The sequence below is a fragment of the Barbus barbus genome (genome assembly GCF_936440315.1).
Source record: "Barbus barbus genome assembly, chromosome: 2".
In the NCBI taxonomy this organism is placed as follows: Eukaryota; Metazoa; Chordata; class Actinopteri; order Cypriniformes; family Cyprinidae; genus Barbus; species Barbus barbus.
This window is the reverse complement of record NC_136730.1, coordinates 18,402,864-18,419,715: the sequence shown is the minus strand read 5'-3', so window position 1 is coordinate 18,419,715 and position 16,852 is coordinate 18,402,864. Positions and strand designations below refer to the sequence as shown.

Genomic DNA, 16,852 nt, shown 5'->3' with positions numbered 1-16,852 from the left:
CCAGAGAAGACAGACAAAAATGTCACAATCTTCTGACCCTCGAGTTAAAAGATGCGTGACTGACCTTTCTCTTTGTCCAGAGGTGGCAGGATGCTGTTATCCCGACACACCTTGAAGTAGATCTCTTGCTCCACACCGTCAGGAATGGCTCCCTGAGGGATAATGATGCTTACTCCCGTCTCAATGGAGCTCAGGACCCCGCCGTTACTGTTGAAGATACCCCGTGCTGTCGCCACCACCGTGTGGCTGTCATCATCATCGTCATCCTCCAAAGCACTCGGGCTGGAAAAAGAAAGAAAAACAGATCAACCTTATTTTTAGTCTGATTTTCAATTTCAGATTTTCTTTATTTAAAAAAAATTAAAATCTAGCTATAGCAGAAATGTAATATCAGTACACAAATATCTAATTCTACCGATTGTGATAATGGATCTTTCTGCTTTGTTTTGTTGGCTACTACCCTAAATATTCAAGACTTATTTTTTAAAAAAGTTAAACTTTTTTTAAATAAAAAATAAAAAACTACAGCATGGATAAAATGTCTACTTACCAAAAACATGCAAGCATGACAATTCCAGAGCTAGTTTTTACTATACCTGACAGGTATTGCCTTGGGTACAGCGTTGATGTTGTTCTGCTGGTATTTGGGTTTCTGATCCATAGTGCGAGTGAAGGTGTCCAGGCCGCTGTCGTGGTCTACCGGCCGGGGCGAGCTCTGTGGTTTGGTTGTGGCACTGATGGGAGCTTTCACATTATCTGCCTTATTTTGAGAGTCGTTAGGCAGGAGGTTGTGGTTGAACTTGGGGCTGTCAAACTTGCGCTCGAAGGGTCTTGCAGAGGTTGTGTACGGCTTGGGCACGAAACGGTTGTAGCTGGACGTGGCAGTGCTGTTGGCCTTTGGAGGTTCACCCGTGCCGTTAACAGGAGATTTCTCTGGGAAGCTTTTCTGAGGCAGGTAAGTGCTCTGGACTGTGTCTGCATGATTGGGAGGCTTCACTTTGGGAGATCCGTGTGGGTCGAGAGGTGGAGTGACTGTGTGAGAGAGTATGTGAAAAAATGTGTGTACAAATTTGGAAGTTTCTTTACAGATAGAAAATAAACTCAGCTTTGTTTCAGTCATTATATTCATATTTTGATGACAATATTTAACATTTCATTTAAAATATTATATTATTATATTATATTCTATATTCTATTCTATTTTTAAAATGTAATTAATTTCATTACTCCAGTCTCCTTCAGAAATCATTCTAACATGCTGATTTGTTGCTCAAGAAACTATTCTAATTTTCATAAATTTTGAAAACAGTTGCTGCTTAATATTTTTTGAGGAATTATGTATGTATTGTGCTGTAGGAAGGAGGATATATGATCATTTTTACCTGAGGGTTTGGGCAGGGTCGGGGGTGGGACAGCTGGGTTAGGTGGAGCAACAGGGTTGATCTTCTCCACTGACTCTGCCCTGTAGCAGAAAGCAGACAAAGAACAAAGTAGTCAAGATTTAAACTTAAAGCCATATATTCTCTCATCTACATATATATTACAAATCTAAACAAGGAAAAAAAGTCTAATTTAAAAAACATAACCCTTTACCTAAATGCAAATATACACATTTTATCAAAACTTGGTAAAACAAAAACATAAAACAGAGTTGCATTAAGTATGATTAAGTAATTGAACACGTACCTGGGATAGTAACCTGGTTGGGTCTGGGGTTGGGTTGGTTTGTTGGCAGGTGCCAGCTGTGCAGAGGGTTTGCTGTCAAAGCTTCGGCGGTCAAAGTAAGACAGCTGTTTCCTGTAGTACTCCTCATCAGGGTCATTGTTATTCGAACGAATGATATCATCTGTTGCTTTAAGCTGGGGCTGCTGGGGCTCTGGAGAGCTGACAGAGGAAAGAAGTATGTGTACCTTAAAATGCTTGATGTATAGAATACTGTTGAGGTAATGGTAATGTCAACACAAGTGCTGCACTAATCTGAACCTCATATAAAATATTTCAACTTCAGTATCACAAGAAAGCCTAGTGCATAAAGAGTGGCCAAATTTAGTCTCATCATGGATATTTAGAATCAGACTCATTATTTGACTATTTCACCACTAGATGGAGATCTAGGACTAACTTCGTTATTATGGCTAATGCCACTGGGGACAGTGAGATTTTTTGGGGGGGGAAAAAAAGTCTTGTTATGCTCAACAAGGCTAAATTTACAAGAAAAAAAGAGAAATATTAAGAAAAATACATTATAAACTAATATTGTGAAATATTACAATGTAAAATTTCTTTTTTATATATATATTTTAAAATAGAATTTATTCCTGTAATGGCAAAACTGTCATATGACAGTCTTCAGTGTCATATGACCTTTCAGAAATCATTCTAATATGCTGATTTGGCGATCAAGAAATGATTTCTTATTATTATCAACATTATCATGTTGAAAACAGCTATTATGTTTTTTTTAAACTGTTATAAATTAGTTCAGGTTTCTTTGATGAATAAAATAATAAACATTTTAAACAAATCTTTGGCAACATTACAAATGTATTTAGTCACTTTTAATCATATTGATGCGAATGGTTGCGGATTTGATTTATACTTTATGTGCTAGTTACCTAAAGGCCTTCTCTTGGTCCAGGTTACTTAAAGAATTGGCTTTGGGCACAGAGGCAGCACCAGGTTTAGGCACCATGTCCACAGGCTAAAGGAAGCAGAAAGATTAACATTAATTAACATTAATAATTCAGCCTGAAGAGTGTATATTTAGTTAGTATATTTAGTATGTCAACTCACCCTAATACCAGAGTCTGGAGACTCTCTTGCTCTGTCCACAGACACGGATCGCTTGTTCTCAAACATTTTAACCCTTGTAAGCACAGACTGGTGCTTCATGGCTGGGTCATCCTCTGCCTCAGCTGGAGGAGGAGGAAGTGCAGGTTCCACTGGCAGTGAGATGGACTCAGGTTTAGGAGGGGTCACAGAGGCCTCAGAGTTCATGTAGCCCCTCTGTGGAGGTTGAGTATAGGAAGGCCTCTGGGATGGGTCATAGTACTGTTGTTTGGGGGGTTCAGGGGAGCGGGAGGAGGCTTGAGTACGAGGGAGTGCTTCCTGGTCATGCTGTGGGCGCACAGGGGGTGGTTCATCATGTCGGATTGGTCCAGGACTGGGTTTGCCATAGCGAGGTCGACTGGAGTCATAGCCTGTGTCATGTCGCATCTGAGGGTGACCGTACATGCGGTTCAGACCATCCTCATAGGGCATATGAGGGTCATATCCAGAGGTTTGGTCATACGGGGCCCACTGCTCATCGTACAGAGGCACGTTGCGGTCAAAATGTAGGTGGGGGTCAAAATTACGAGCCTTTGGTTCCATGTAGCCCCCATCGTAGCGGTAGGGCTGATGGTCATAATCTCTGTATGGCTTGTCTTCCTGGTAGAGGGGCTGCTGGGGGTTGTAGCTGGGCTGCATAGGGTTCTGGTTCACCTGCACCGGCTCATTGTTATGATAGATATCCTTCTTGTACATCTGTTGATAAAGCCAAAGAAGGACATTTATAAACGACTTCATAAATAATCTCTAAACCACAGCAATCAATTGAATTGAATGAAACGGCAGAAACCAGAAGTGATTAATATTCGGATTAAAAGTTGAAGAATGAAGCACAGAGTCAGCAGAGACACCTGCAATAGAGGAAGACTCAGAGTGGGCAGTTATTGAACAGGTCAAAATGGAGGCAGCCATCACACAAATAGTTTCAGAGTTTAAGAGAGATCAAATGATTCATGACACGCCAAGCTGCAAAAACATTGGGGTAAAATCAGACTGAAAAATCCCACTGAAAAAGAAATATACAAAAACAATTTGCTTAAAAAAAAAAAAAAAAGTATTTTGAGACGTAGCCTTTTAGGAACAATAATAGTCCAGTCTGTTAGACACAGAATCACAACTCTAAGCCAGTGTTGAAGCCAGCATTAATTATTACTTAAAATTATTTTTTGTCAGTGATGAGGAAATAAACATGGCCACAATTGAACTAAAACGAAAGAATGATTTATAATAAAACATGGCCAAAAAGTCATGAAAACTCATGGCCACAATGTAATTTTTTGCATGTCCATAGTTTTATTTTATTTTTTATTTTCCACTGTCAATGAAATGTTTTTGTCAACTAAACTTAGATTAGTCATTTTAATCAGAGCAAAACTGAAACACTAATAAATATGAAAATTTAAATTTAAAGAATGCTTTCGACAGAAAAAGTATGAATAAAACTGTAAAGATGAAAACTGGTTAAGCCGTACTCGTATGTTGTAAACAAAAAGGCTACCTTTCAAAGTCATAACAGGAGGGGGAAAAGATACAAAGTTTTAAATACAGGTCAAAATAAGTTTTAAATCATTTCATCACATTCATTGCACCACTAATATTCACTAGCTCTACTTCAACAAGCAAAAGCAGGAAATTAAACCCATGCAAGAGTAGGCAAGCAACAGTGGGGACCTGGGCTTGCCTGAAGCTACATGGACTATGATCTGATGCAGCAGGCCTCTGTCGTACCCACTGTTGTTTATAAACACGCACGCACACATTCACAGAAGGAGAACGGACGCTCTCTTAAATAGGCACACAGCGCACATGCAAGAGCTAGAGGAAAGCACTGCAGCACACAGGCAGGCTAGACGGCGATAAGAGAGGGCACCGGGCTCGGGCGTTAAGTGGGCCGGTTTCAGTCCAGAGCAGGGTGGCTAGCGAGGTACCTTGGACTCTGACCCGGGTTGTTCGGATTGGTTGGGGTCGGGAGACGGGGGATGGGCTAGCTCAGGGGCAGGTGGGAAGAGAGAGCCAGCCTCTGGGCTAAAATCCCCCCGAGTGAGGGTGACCGGGAGATCCTTGGCACTCAGGGCCCCTGCATTTACATGAACAGCAGGGGGCGCTGTCTCTGCCAGCGGCTCAGGCTGCGTGGGAAGAGCAGCCTCTGCTTTCTGTGAAGGTGTTCAAAAATGTTTAATACATGTGGTCAAACCTCACCACTGCACTTCAGCTGAGCTTCATGATTCTCTTCTGTCTCACCTGACACCAGTACTGTTCTATTAAGGGAATGTTCCAGGTTCACGATGTTAAGCTCTATTGACAGCATTTAGGAAAATAAACATGCACAGTTGTGCAATTTCAGAAAATTCTGGAGGTTTTCTTTTCTATTATGATGTACATCCGAGTGAAGCAGATTGTTAATAAGAAAAAATGTAGTCAGAAAGGGGTGGGGTTTAATCGGCCTAAATGATTGAAATGATTATCACAAGAGAGAAGTCTGAAGTTTCACCCTAAGATTGAGTTATCACATTTATATTTTACATTTACATTTATGCATTTAGCAGACGCTTTTATCCAAAGCGACTTACATTGCATTCAAGTTACAGTTTTTACATTTTATCAGCTCTTGCTTTCCCTGGGAATTGAACCCATGACTTTGGCGTTGCTAGCGCCATGCTCTACTATTTGAGCTACAGGAAAGCTTTTATTTTAAATTACAAGTTCAAAAAAAGGTTTACAATAAGATCAATAGCAAACATTTAGAAAACAATGTAAATTTACATTTAATTTAATTGAATGCTCTTTCATTATTATTATTAATAATGCAATGCAATTTTAATTATTATTAATAATGCAATGCAATATTATTAATGCAATTTATTATTAACAATAAATAAATTAAATAATAAGAAATATAATTTAATCTGATAAAGTTCAATAAAAGTAAAATTTTTATTTAATTGGCTTTTATATATGGCTTATATACATTATTGGCTGTTATAAAATATTTAATTGTGCATGAACAATTCTCCCATTTCTACATTTAGATTTTGCTGTTATCTAATATGTAACCTGTATTCATTTGTAATACAGGTTTAATTAATTTGTAATTGTTATCTAAAACATTTACTACCTCTGTTAGGGTAAATCTCTAGCAAATCTTAAAATAAATATCCATTTTTTTGAGCTGTATATAATGTTGTGATGCCAAAATTCCCTTGTAGCGCTTACAACTATTGTTTTTAGATTTGGATGTTATAAATTTAGACAAACTGAACGAATTGTAATGTCCATCCAATGTTCCTAATGTTCCCATTTAAGAGGTACCAACAGTAACAATTGATCTCGATATTTCAGCCAAAACTGCAATCAGTGCATTTCTAGTGGCTATACTTTTAAAACATTTTAAATCTTTCCATTGCTAGTGCCTTAGCTGCAATATTATGCCACAAATGCTGTTCACTGAGCTTAACTTGTATTGAACTAGGAACATCCCACTAACATGCAGAATAGATTGACTCTGGGAACCATGTCATATAATAATTTACAACTGGACAAGGTTCTGTTTTCACGTTAAGTCTGATGTCAGTTTAATTCTAATACAGTACAACGTTTTGGCTCTCTTGTAATACAAGATCTAAGACACTTTGGATATCATAGTGGCCACTGAACCCATATAGATAAATACATTCACAGTAATACATTTAACACTGTAAATCCATCATGCACATAATACTTTCTGGTAATGACATCATTTTGCATGACAGCAAGGGGACAGGCTAGACCACAAGGATGGGACAATCATTTCACATAGTTAAAGATACAATGTCCTCACTTCCATCTCCTCTGTGATCGTACTGAGATAAGAGTCACGGCATCTATGTGAAGTATAACAGCCAAGCCATATTTGTCACATACACACACACAGACTTCCACACAACTACACGCTCATAAATACATATAATAAATACATGGCAACAATTATTACTTGGTCATTGTCACTTCTATAGTACTGCAATGATACGCTTTTTTTTTTTTTTTAAAGCACTCCTCCAACAGCGCCGCTAGAACACTTTTCTCACGCACACCACGGCCTCCAGACAACAGGGAAGGCGAACAGCTCGCAGAAACGCTACCTGCTGAGGTGCAGGGGCCTTGAACCCTGCTGGGTCGATGCGGTTCAGTGGTTCGGGCTGGTACCCTCCGTATCCAGGGGGTTCCTGGATGACGGGCGGGTCCTCCCGGACAGGCTCTGAGGAACGAGTGATGGCGGGTTCGCTGGGCGGTCCAACCTCGTCATTCAGGGTCTCGTCTAGCTCATGGTCCGTGTAGGCTCCGCCCTCTGTGTCAGTGTCCTCGTAGTCTGAGGTGTGACGGCTGTCCGTGCTGTACATACTGTACTCGCTACCAGGGGCAGATACATAGGACAGACGGTCATCGTGAAGATCCAGATCATCGTCAGGTGCGCCGTCCGCCTGCAGAGATCGAGAGCACAAGATCCAAAGAATTCAATGAGAGAGAGAGAGAGGAAGACGAGAGAACATGTAGAGAGAGATGAGAGGGTGAACAATTAGTGGAAGGTAAAAGAGAGAGATGACATTGGACATTAGATAATCTTACAAAATTATATTTTGCATTTAAAAATAAAGCCTACATTTTAGATTTTTCCACATTTCAACATTATATCCAGGATAACCAACCAAAATTTACATCAAACATTTTTACCATCAATTATTAATGTTCTACTGTCTCAATTTTCATGTATGATTCTTTCATGATGCTATTGTAATTTCTTACAATATCGGTAAAACAATCCTGCTTTAAATTTAAAGAAATTAAAATCAGCATAAATTAAAAGCAGTTCTCCAAATACTTAATGATTTTATAAGTATAATTTAAATCACAGCCTTTTCTACATTACCATAATAAGAATGAGACAGCGTTATAAGTATAATATATTATGTGCTTATATACTTATACTACAATATAATATACTAATACTTATATTATAATGAGCATCATGATGGTACATAAATACTATATTATTATTTATATACCATCATAATACTTATATTTTGGTAAGCTTTTATATTTTCAGTTTACATTTTAATTTTTAAATGTCTAAAATTCCATTTAGCTTTTCAGTTTTAGCTTCAATCATTTTAGTACTCTATCAAATATTTTTATTTCAGCATTATTTCAATTAATGGAAACAATTTTTAAATAGCTTTAGTTAACAGTAACATCACTGTTATAAAAACGAGAATCTCTTTTATTTTTTGCTTTCCACTACTAAAAATGTGAGACGTTTTTTTCTCATTACGACATTAAGAATTGAGGGGGTGTGCTTTATTGTTGTGAAAATCATTTCCCAAAAAGGGTAAACACTTAATTTTTAGAGTGAAATATATCAGGTTCTGGTACATATTTCATAATTGTGACGCATCACAAAAACAAAACTCAGTCCACTGGGAGGAAGAGAGGAAGAACAGATGTTGATCAAATGAACCATGCAGTGGTCAACATGAATGTTGTGACCACAAGAACAGATGCATGGGAAACAAACTATGCTCTGTAAATATAAACATGGAACTAAGAAACCAGACAACCCCAGACAACAAATGAACCCTGTCCCTGAAACGTCAAGCATCTGCTGTGGAACTGCATCACTGTGGAAAAGTTTGATGACACTCACCTTGCCCTCTGAGACCCACACCAGCTGGTTCTGTTGCTGCTGAATGGTCTCCTTCAACGCTCCATACCAGCCATCATTCATGTTGTTCATGTTAATGGTGGCTAGAGGACAGTCACAGGAAGGAAGACATCAAATCACTAAAGAGAATCCAGCGGAGTCAGGTATTTGTAAAAAACTTTTTGTGCTCAAAAAAAAAAAAATAAATAAAAAAAAAAAAAAAAAAGGTACATTGTGTTGATTTAGCAACCTCATTGCACCTCAGTGTCCACTGCACACAGCATGCAACATCACTCGTTTATGTGCTCACTAATTCATTGAAAGGTGGATCACTGTTGGATTCTTTCACTTTACAACCGAGTGATCTTTCTGCCCTGTTACATTTACATTTATGAGAGGCCTTTATTCAAAGTGATTAACAAATGAGGAATGCTATAACACAACAGCCTTTATAGAGCTCAGCTAGATACAGTGTGCTTGTCTTAATATTTCCATAAAAGTTACGACCAAAACTTGAGATAGCAGCCAGGCTGCTAAATGTGACCCATCACGAAATTTAACGTGACATACAGTTTTATGAATAATTACTCCAAGTTATTACTGTGAATTACATTTTTAAATTCACATTAAAAGAGGTCATAGTGTGTGTGTGAGACATGTAGTAGTGTGTTTGATTAATTTTAGCAAATTGGCTCATCTGGAAATCTGGATTCATTTCACAGACACAAGACACTTCAGTCAAAAGAGTTCTCAAAATGTCTTCAATTAAAAGAATGTGCGTGACATTTTATTTATAATAAAAACTAGATTAGGTATAATAACTATTTATCACTGTTGATTAAGATAAATAATACAGATGATACAGTTTGTTTGTGTATATGTTGTATTTTGCAAGTCACGCAGTCTATTAATTTCATGAACACTTTACAAAGTTCTTTAGTTCAGCAGAATCATTAAAATAATGTGGCTCAAAAGAACGACTTTCCTCGCCTCACTCAGTATGTCTGGGTCTGTAGTTACTATATTAATACCATCGGGCTTTGGGAACAAGTGTCTGCTTTTGCAGGTGAACCAATCCTCACTGTCTCTCTCTCAGTCTTTTCCTTTTTTTTTTACAATAAAGAAAACAACCTTAAAACATCTGTGTTTACTTGTGAATAGGTGGTGGTTGTTCTTTCTCAGTTTAAGTGCACGCTCATGGAGTTTCCTGGCACTCTTCCTGGACTCAGGACACAGTCTGGTCCTCATGCTCTTCACACCCTGCTTACTGTCAGGATTCAGGAACACCACGATGGGATACCACTGAGCATAGTTCAGCCGATCCACTGCGTTAGGAGTAATATCCAACACTGCATGTTTATCCTGCAAAAGACATACAAAGACGCCTCTTCTTGATTTCATGGACTCTCAAGTGTATGGCTATATAACATGCTGTACTATAATCCACCAGCAGAAGGCAGTAATGCTATTCAGAGAGAGAGTGTTCATGCATTGCATTTTGTGCCTTTGTATGTGTGAGATCTCACCCGGTCGATTATCTGTTTGATAGTGTGAAGCCGTATGATCCCCGAGCTGCGCTGGTCAGTGCCGGCATCTCTGGGTTCACTCTCTACACAAGAGAAAACAATCCATAGTACCATCTACATATACTTCCTGTGCTCCCTCTCATGCAGTACCTCAGCATCTTCACCCCTCAAAAGCATACAGTGAGGAGGCAATTCAACATGGATGTGCACATGCGCCCGCATACACAATATATGAGCACCTGCAGACTGTTCACATTTTCCATACGTGTAACATCAATGTGGTACGATGCATGTTCATTTACTACAGATATCAAAAAAACTATATTCATTTTATCAAGTGGAGGGTGAAGTAGCATCTGTACACCACAGTGACTAAGAGGGGGTCTGGAATATCTGAAGAACATTTAACAAAAAAGAGTGCAACCAGAAGAGGGTAAAACTAGTGTGCTCTGACCTTTAGTAGCCATTTGTGGCCCCTGACATCAATACATTACTGGGATAATTCACCCAAAAATTTTAATTCTAGCATCATTTATTTTTCCTTATATTGTTCCAATCAAAAATAATCTCTCTTTCTATACAACTGAAGTTAATGGGGTCCAATGGTGAGTAAATTATGATAGAATTTTCGTTTTTGGGTGAACTATCCCTTTAAGACAGCAAGCCTGCATCTGTATCCTTTACTATATCATGGTTCTAAAATAGCAGCAACTACAGGAAGTCTTTTCAGCAAAAAAGAAACACAGAAAAGCCCAAAGAATCACAAAATAACACAGGAAGCAGGTGCTTGGGATGGGGGAAAATCAATGAGCAATGTGCCTTCATCTCCTCACAAGCATGACTGAAGGGTTGGGGGGGTTGGAGCTGTCGATAGCATGAACACATCTTGGATTTTGTTTTCATTGTTAACATTCCAAGCGGTGTCGATTTGGTGTAACTAAAATAAGGGATGCCATAATAATGCACAGCCTCAAGTAACTATGGTTACTGATGGAGTGAGCTGATGTGACTACTGTATGCAACGTACTTTCCCTTCCATCTGGGTGCTGTGTCTCTGAAAAGCAAATACAGTCATACAGGAACAATGTTATGTAAATAAAGCCAGTGGCCACTCATGGAATCAGTTTACAAGCTGAATTTTAAATGCACTACTGAAACTGAAGAGCAGGACAGCTCAAGTGTGACTGATCAAGTATGCTGCACAGGTACATGGATTAGAAAATTGAAGCGCTGTCTTATGAAGGCATGTGTGTTAACAAATGGACACTCACTTGCAAGCTCAAACAGGTCAGGCACCTCTCTCGCCAGTTTATCTCGTGCCACATCTGCGATCGGACCGAAGATCACAACGGGTCTCAGAAACCCAGCTACAACGAGAAAAAGTCAGCTCTGTTATAGTTTAAACAAAACAGAAATATAGCTATTATCAGATTACTGAATGACCAATATTTAAATTCTACGTTACACTTTATTTTAAGGTGTCCTTGTTCCAGTGTAATTATACATTTAAGTACTGAATAATATTAATTAACTACATGTACTTACTATTTGGTTAGAGTTACTTTATAATAATTTATTGTTATTATAATAGTTAGTACATGTAACATGTGTAACAAGGTCTCAAACTGATTCCTGGAGGGCCACAGCTCTGCACAGTTTTGCTCCAACCCTAATCAAACACACCTGATCCAGCTAATCAAGGTCTTCAGGATTACTGGAAACTTCCAAGCAGGTGTGATTTAAAGCTGGTTGGAGCTAAACTCTGCAGAGCTGTGACCCTCCAGGAATTGAGTTCGAGACCACTGGTCTAAATAAATGAAAAATAAAACTAAAAATCAATTTAAATGCATTTTGTGAATGAAATTTGTGTTATTAAATTAGTGTTTTAAATGTTAATTTAAGTGACCATTAAATGGAGGAAAAGGTCATTTAAATTTAAAAAAGGGTGAAATTAGCATAAATCTAATTTACAAAATCATAGCGATAGTGATTAATTAAAATAGAGTAATAAATAAATTTCTCTACTATCGCCTGATAACTGATATATTGTGCATCCTTCTCTAAGATACATACATACCTTCTCTAAGAACCACCCTCTCATATGCCGGGAACTTGGTCTGAACAGGCTGAGCTGACAGATCTTCTCTGCTCTTCCGCAGGTTCCTCTTTGAACTGCGCAGACCTCTGAATCTCCAGAAGTCTGCTCGGTCACCGCCTGCAGTTTTGGGGAGTGTATACTGTACACTTGATAACTGCTCTGCCCTGATGAGATGGCGGCAAAACAAGCTTTTGTTAAAAATATACTGAATTTTCATTCTCTCTAGGATCATAGACTTGTATAGAGATACACAAGATAAAAAAAATAACTTTATAGTAATCTATATATGATCTACTAATCTGTATATTCCGAGTATAATGTCTACAACAGGTGTTTGTGTACTGCTGGTGCTTGACTGGGTGATTACCTGTTCTTGTTGGGAATGATGCCCCTTTCCACTTCCTGGTGGTTCTTCCCAATGCGGATGGCCAGCCAGGAGCCCAGTTTGCCATTGTAGAGGGTGTCCACCACTCTGAACACCTCTCCCTTATTAAAGCTCAGCCCATACGGAGACTCTTTCTCATACTCAAAGTGTGTTCTGATGTAGAAGGAGTCGCCCACATCAGACTCCACTATCCGCCGGTACACTAGAGGACATGACATAAATTAGATGATCAACAGGAAGTGATGAGGAATAGCATTATAATAAACTTTTTCTTAGAATGACTGAATTTGACTTAACTAAACAACAGGGCAAGTTATACAAGAAAGGGATAACACAGATAAATAAATAAAGCCAGACAAGGTGATCGTGCCCCCAATGTGAAGCAGCAGAGTCTTGCATCACCCTTAAAAACTGGCGGATTGCACATTATCCCACTTATTATAGAAGTACTTACTAAATAAGTAAAGAAATGGACATAAAATGTTGATTAAAATTTTATTATGTGAGAAGAATAAGGCGACAGCGTGATATGAGACATGATATACTAGTGCCGCTATGTGAGAAACACATTTATTTGATTGCAGAAGACATTTGACCACTGAATGCTGCGAGTGACCAATAAGAGTTAAATATTCTAGACCAGAGGTTCTATACCAGGGTGTTGGAGCCCACTAAGGTGCCTCAGGAAAATTCCAAGAGGCCTAATAAGGCATCAGAAGTACTGGAGATACACATTAGTTTAGATTTCAAATATTGTCTTCGACAAGAGGGTGATGATCTTGGAGTGAAAAAGAACCATGTAATCAATGAACATAGGCAAACATAACTGATACGTGAAAAGCGTATGCATCTGCTCACCATCTTTCTTCCTCTGGGCCAGGATGGTGACCTCTTCACCTCTGGGCAGATCGAGAAGGAACAGCACTGCTTCCTCACGAATGATGTTTGCAAAATCAACATTGTTAACCTACGAACGCAAGAAAAAAACAGGCTTTAGATCTCTGCGGTGCAAAACCCAAACAATACACTGTTTATTGATAGTGGAAAGAGAAATACATTTTTCTGTTTCTACTTTATCTTAAAGTCACAATCTCAGGGAAAAAATAGAGTAGAGGTGAACATGCAGTCACCTCTAACAAAATGGAAAGGGAAAAACAATGAGCTGGGAGTCTCGCTGTGGGGCAGGGCCTGGAATCCAAGGAGTGTGTGTTTGTGAAGCAGGGACGGGAACTTTCATACACTCATATATACAGTACGCACACTGCTCTGGGACTTGTGTGGGAGAGAAACAAAACTATCCATGTTTCATTAAATTTGCTCAGTGGTAAACAAGCCTCACTTAAGAGTCTCTGTATTACACAGACAACTGACAATAGCATAAGACCACTGGAGGCTAGTGTTAAACAATGAGCGCCATTGTGTGGCCAAAGGCTAAACAAAGGAAAGCTGGAAACAGAGGAGAGACAGGCACTGAGTCAGAGCAGGAGTATGTCATGATTATTTTTTCCCACAGCCACAGGGGTTACATAGGGTCTTCATATTTTACTGAGAAAAAGTTGGATGTTACACAGTCTTACAGCACAGAGATTAGTCAACAGCAGATGTTAAGTAGAAAAAAAATAAATAAATTGAACACATGCTTTAAGATTTCTTTGTTATGATTAAACATGCTACTGTATCTGCTGCACATGTGACGTTTTCACACAATGAATGTCAATGATTTCAAAGTGGAGATTTAAAGGCAACAAATAGAACTGAAAATGACAGTTTGGCTCCAAATTGTTTGATATTTGATTATATATTATAAAATAAATACAGTTTTAGTTATTTAATGTTAACTAAATTAATTTAGTTTTATGACATTTTGTCATTTTTAACAAAATTATCCAGATTTCAGCTTTAACTAGGCAAACACTAGGAGGACACGATATTGATCCTTAAAAGGATAGTTCACACAAAAATTTAAATTCTGTTGGACTTGTTATTAATTAATGAAATTCTTGTTATTAATTACTCTCGTGTCATTCCAAACCGTAAGACCTTTGCTTATCTTCGTAACACAAATTAAGATTTTTTATGAAATACGAGAGATTTCTGACCCTCCATAGACAGCAACGTAACAAACTTTCAAGGCCCAGAATGGTAGTAAGGACATCGTTAAAATAGTCCATGTGACATCAATTGTTCGACCTTAATGTTAAGTTACGGGAATACTTTTTGTGTGCAAAGAACACAAAATAACTTTAACAATGTCTTCTCCTCCGTGTCAGTCGACGTGTTGTCACGAGAATACCACGACACATGCGTGTGACGCAGGAGCCTGACGTAACCTGGATGCGCTGCACCTTGTTTACAAGCAAAGGAATGTGTCGTGGTACTCTTGTGAACAAGCGTCGAAGACTGACAAGGAAGAGAAAGAAATAGTTGAATAAAGTCATTATTTTTGTTTTATTTGTGTACAAAAACTATTGTCATAGCCTTATAAAATTAAGGTTGAAACACTGACGTCAAATGGACTATTTTAACGATGTCCTTACTGCATTTCTGGGCCTTGAACGTGTCAGTTGTATTGCTGTCTATACAGGGTCAGAAAGCTCATCAAAAGTAATTTGTGTTTCGGAGATGAATGAAGGTCTTACAGGTCTTAAAATTGGTGCTAGATCCACATCGCAAGACCTCACTTTAAAGCCCATGTAAAATCAATATTAAATGCATGCTCTGAGTTTGTCACATCACAGAAAGATGTGTTATTAACCACCCAGCCGAATTTGAATTCTAAAAAAAAAAACGGCAAGTAAATAAAATAAGGTATCAAAATCTTGAAAAAATAAGTAGTATTCTCTGCTCACAAACCACTCGCGGGAAAGCTGCCGTCTCTCAACTGTCTTCCTCTGCAGCTTATTTAATAAGGAGGCCAAGCTGTTTTGTAAATGATCGCAACCAGGTATTATGCATTTATGTGACAAAGGCATAGCTAGCTAACAAACTGTAGGCTATAGTAACTAACGGCAATGACAATTGAGCCGTGAACCACTGATGCTAATGCGCTCTAGTTATTAGGTGTGTTCGACTTGAAGCAGCACTGTATGACATTAAATTACAGAGAGAGCGATTCGAAAGCATCAGGAACGTCTGCTCTCTGTAGCTCTCACTGCTTCAAGTCGAACACACATCTTATAGTGTTATTAAAGGGGATGTGCTCGGTGGCTCGATTGCGTCATTGAGTCCTGATTTAGCCCCACCCAAAAAATCCTGATCACGAAAATAGTGAAAAACTGTTTAACAGTCTAACTCCACAATTAAGTACTACATAGTTCACAGTCTTTGTAACATGTTTCAGCAAAGCATTTCCAACATATATAATTTGTTTACAATTCTCAGAATTGACTTTACACGGACTTTAAAGATGCTACTTGCACCTAGTGGTGAATGTAGAAGACGGTCCTCACCCTGAGTATCTGGTCTCCCTCCTCCAGGCCTTCCTTAGCAGCAGGACTGTCTTCCAACACTCCAGCAACAAAGATCCCCACATCATTTCCTCCTGCTAGCCTCAATCCTACACTTTCGCCTTTCTTAAACTTCACCAGCTTCATACTAGGCCTGGTAACAGAGAATAAAACTGGCTCAGTTTTTAATTATCTGTACACATGCATCTGCACAATAATACAGAAAGTTTACTTTGCTAGTAAAATCAAGTCACTAGAAAAGGCACTTGGGAGTATGATGAGAGTACAGAATATACAACAACACTGACCGGAGGATGCTGTCATCATGGGTGACACTGGGCACAGGGGCGTCAGAGGGGCTGACTGGCAGATCAACATCAGGTTGCCCAGGTTGTGCATACACTGGTTTCGGCTCTAAACACACAATACTGTTAGACATGACGAAATGAACGTATTTCTTTTAACAACAGGCTCTTAACAGGTGACAAATCAGCCCAATAAGAACATGAACCAAACTGAAGCTAGGTCAGATTAAGGAGTAAATAGCAACACGTTACAGAGAGAAAACTAAAGGAGAGGAGAGGTCTGATTTCGATCAGTGGAAAGGTGGGAGTAGGAGTAGGAGCAAGATGGGTGTTTTCTCCAAGGAGGTGAGGGAGAACATTGGGCTTACACGCTATTTGATGTACACACCAATATGATGCAAATCACAATTTTTTCCTCACAGTAAAATACAGTTAAAAAGTCACATTAAAGAAAGCTGTGAATTGGCTTACTACTCTGTCAAAGCAATAATATCTGACTTTCGTGTTTGTAACAAAATCCAATCCTCAAAGTCAGTAGAAATGGGTGGACATTACAAAAGTTTGCCAAGTTTGTAGTATTATATAAAAG

General features: G+C 38.6%; 1 protein-coding gene across 5 annotated transcripts in view; it reads right to left on the bottom strand.

Moving 5' to 3' along the window:
* The window catches only part of LOC306878825 (tight junction protein 1-like), an 81,925-nt gene that overhangs the window by 12,668 nt on the left and 52,405 nt on the right, over positions 1-16,852 (bottom strand). For 3 of the 5 annotated variants that reach the window (XM_079431372.1, XM_079431373.1, XM_079431374.1), the window contains exons 10-27: positions 16,267-16,372; positions 15,962-16,112; positions 13,371-13,479; positions 12,495-12,714; positions 12,107-12,291; positions 11,301-11,396; positions 11,057-11,083; positions 10,030-10,112; positions 9,655-9,865; positions 8,507-8,607; positions 6,948-7,286; positions 4,758-4,982; positions 2,794-3,525; positions 2,616-2,701; positions 1,687-1,884; positions 1,383-1,462; positions 597-1,032; positions 65-282 (exon numbers count right to left, since the gene is read on the bottom strand). In XM_079431372.1, coding sequence (XP_079287498.1) covers positions 65-282; positions 597-1,032; positions 1,383-1,462; positions 1,687-1,884; positions 2,616-2,701; positions 2,794-3,525; positions 4,758-4,982; positions 6,948-7,286; positions 8,507-8,607; positions 9,655-9,865; positions 10,030-10,112; positions 11,057-11,083; positions 11,301-11,396; positions 12,107-12,291; positions 12,495-12,714; positions 13,371-13,479; positions 15,962-16,112; positions 16,267-16,372 — 3,603 coding nt within the window. The remainder of the gene's footprint in view (positions 1-64; positions 283-596; positions 1,033-1,382; positions 1,463-1,686; positions 1,885-2,615; positions 2,702-2,793; positions 3,526-4,757; positions 4,983-6,947; positions 7,287-8,506; positions 8,608-9,654; positions 9,866-10,029; positions 10,113-11,056; positions 11,084-11,300; positions 11,397-12,106; positions 12,292-12,494; positions 12,715-13,370; positions 13,480-15,961; positions 16,113-16,266; positions 16,373-16,852) is intronic. The other 2 variants (XM_079431375.1, XM_079431376.1) reach the window with 1 other exon arrangement.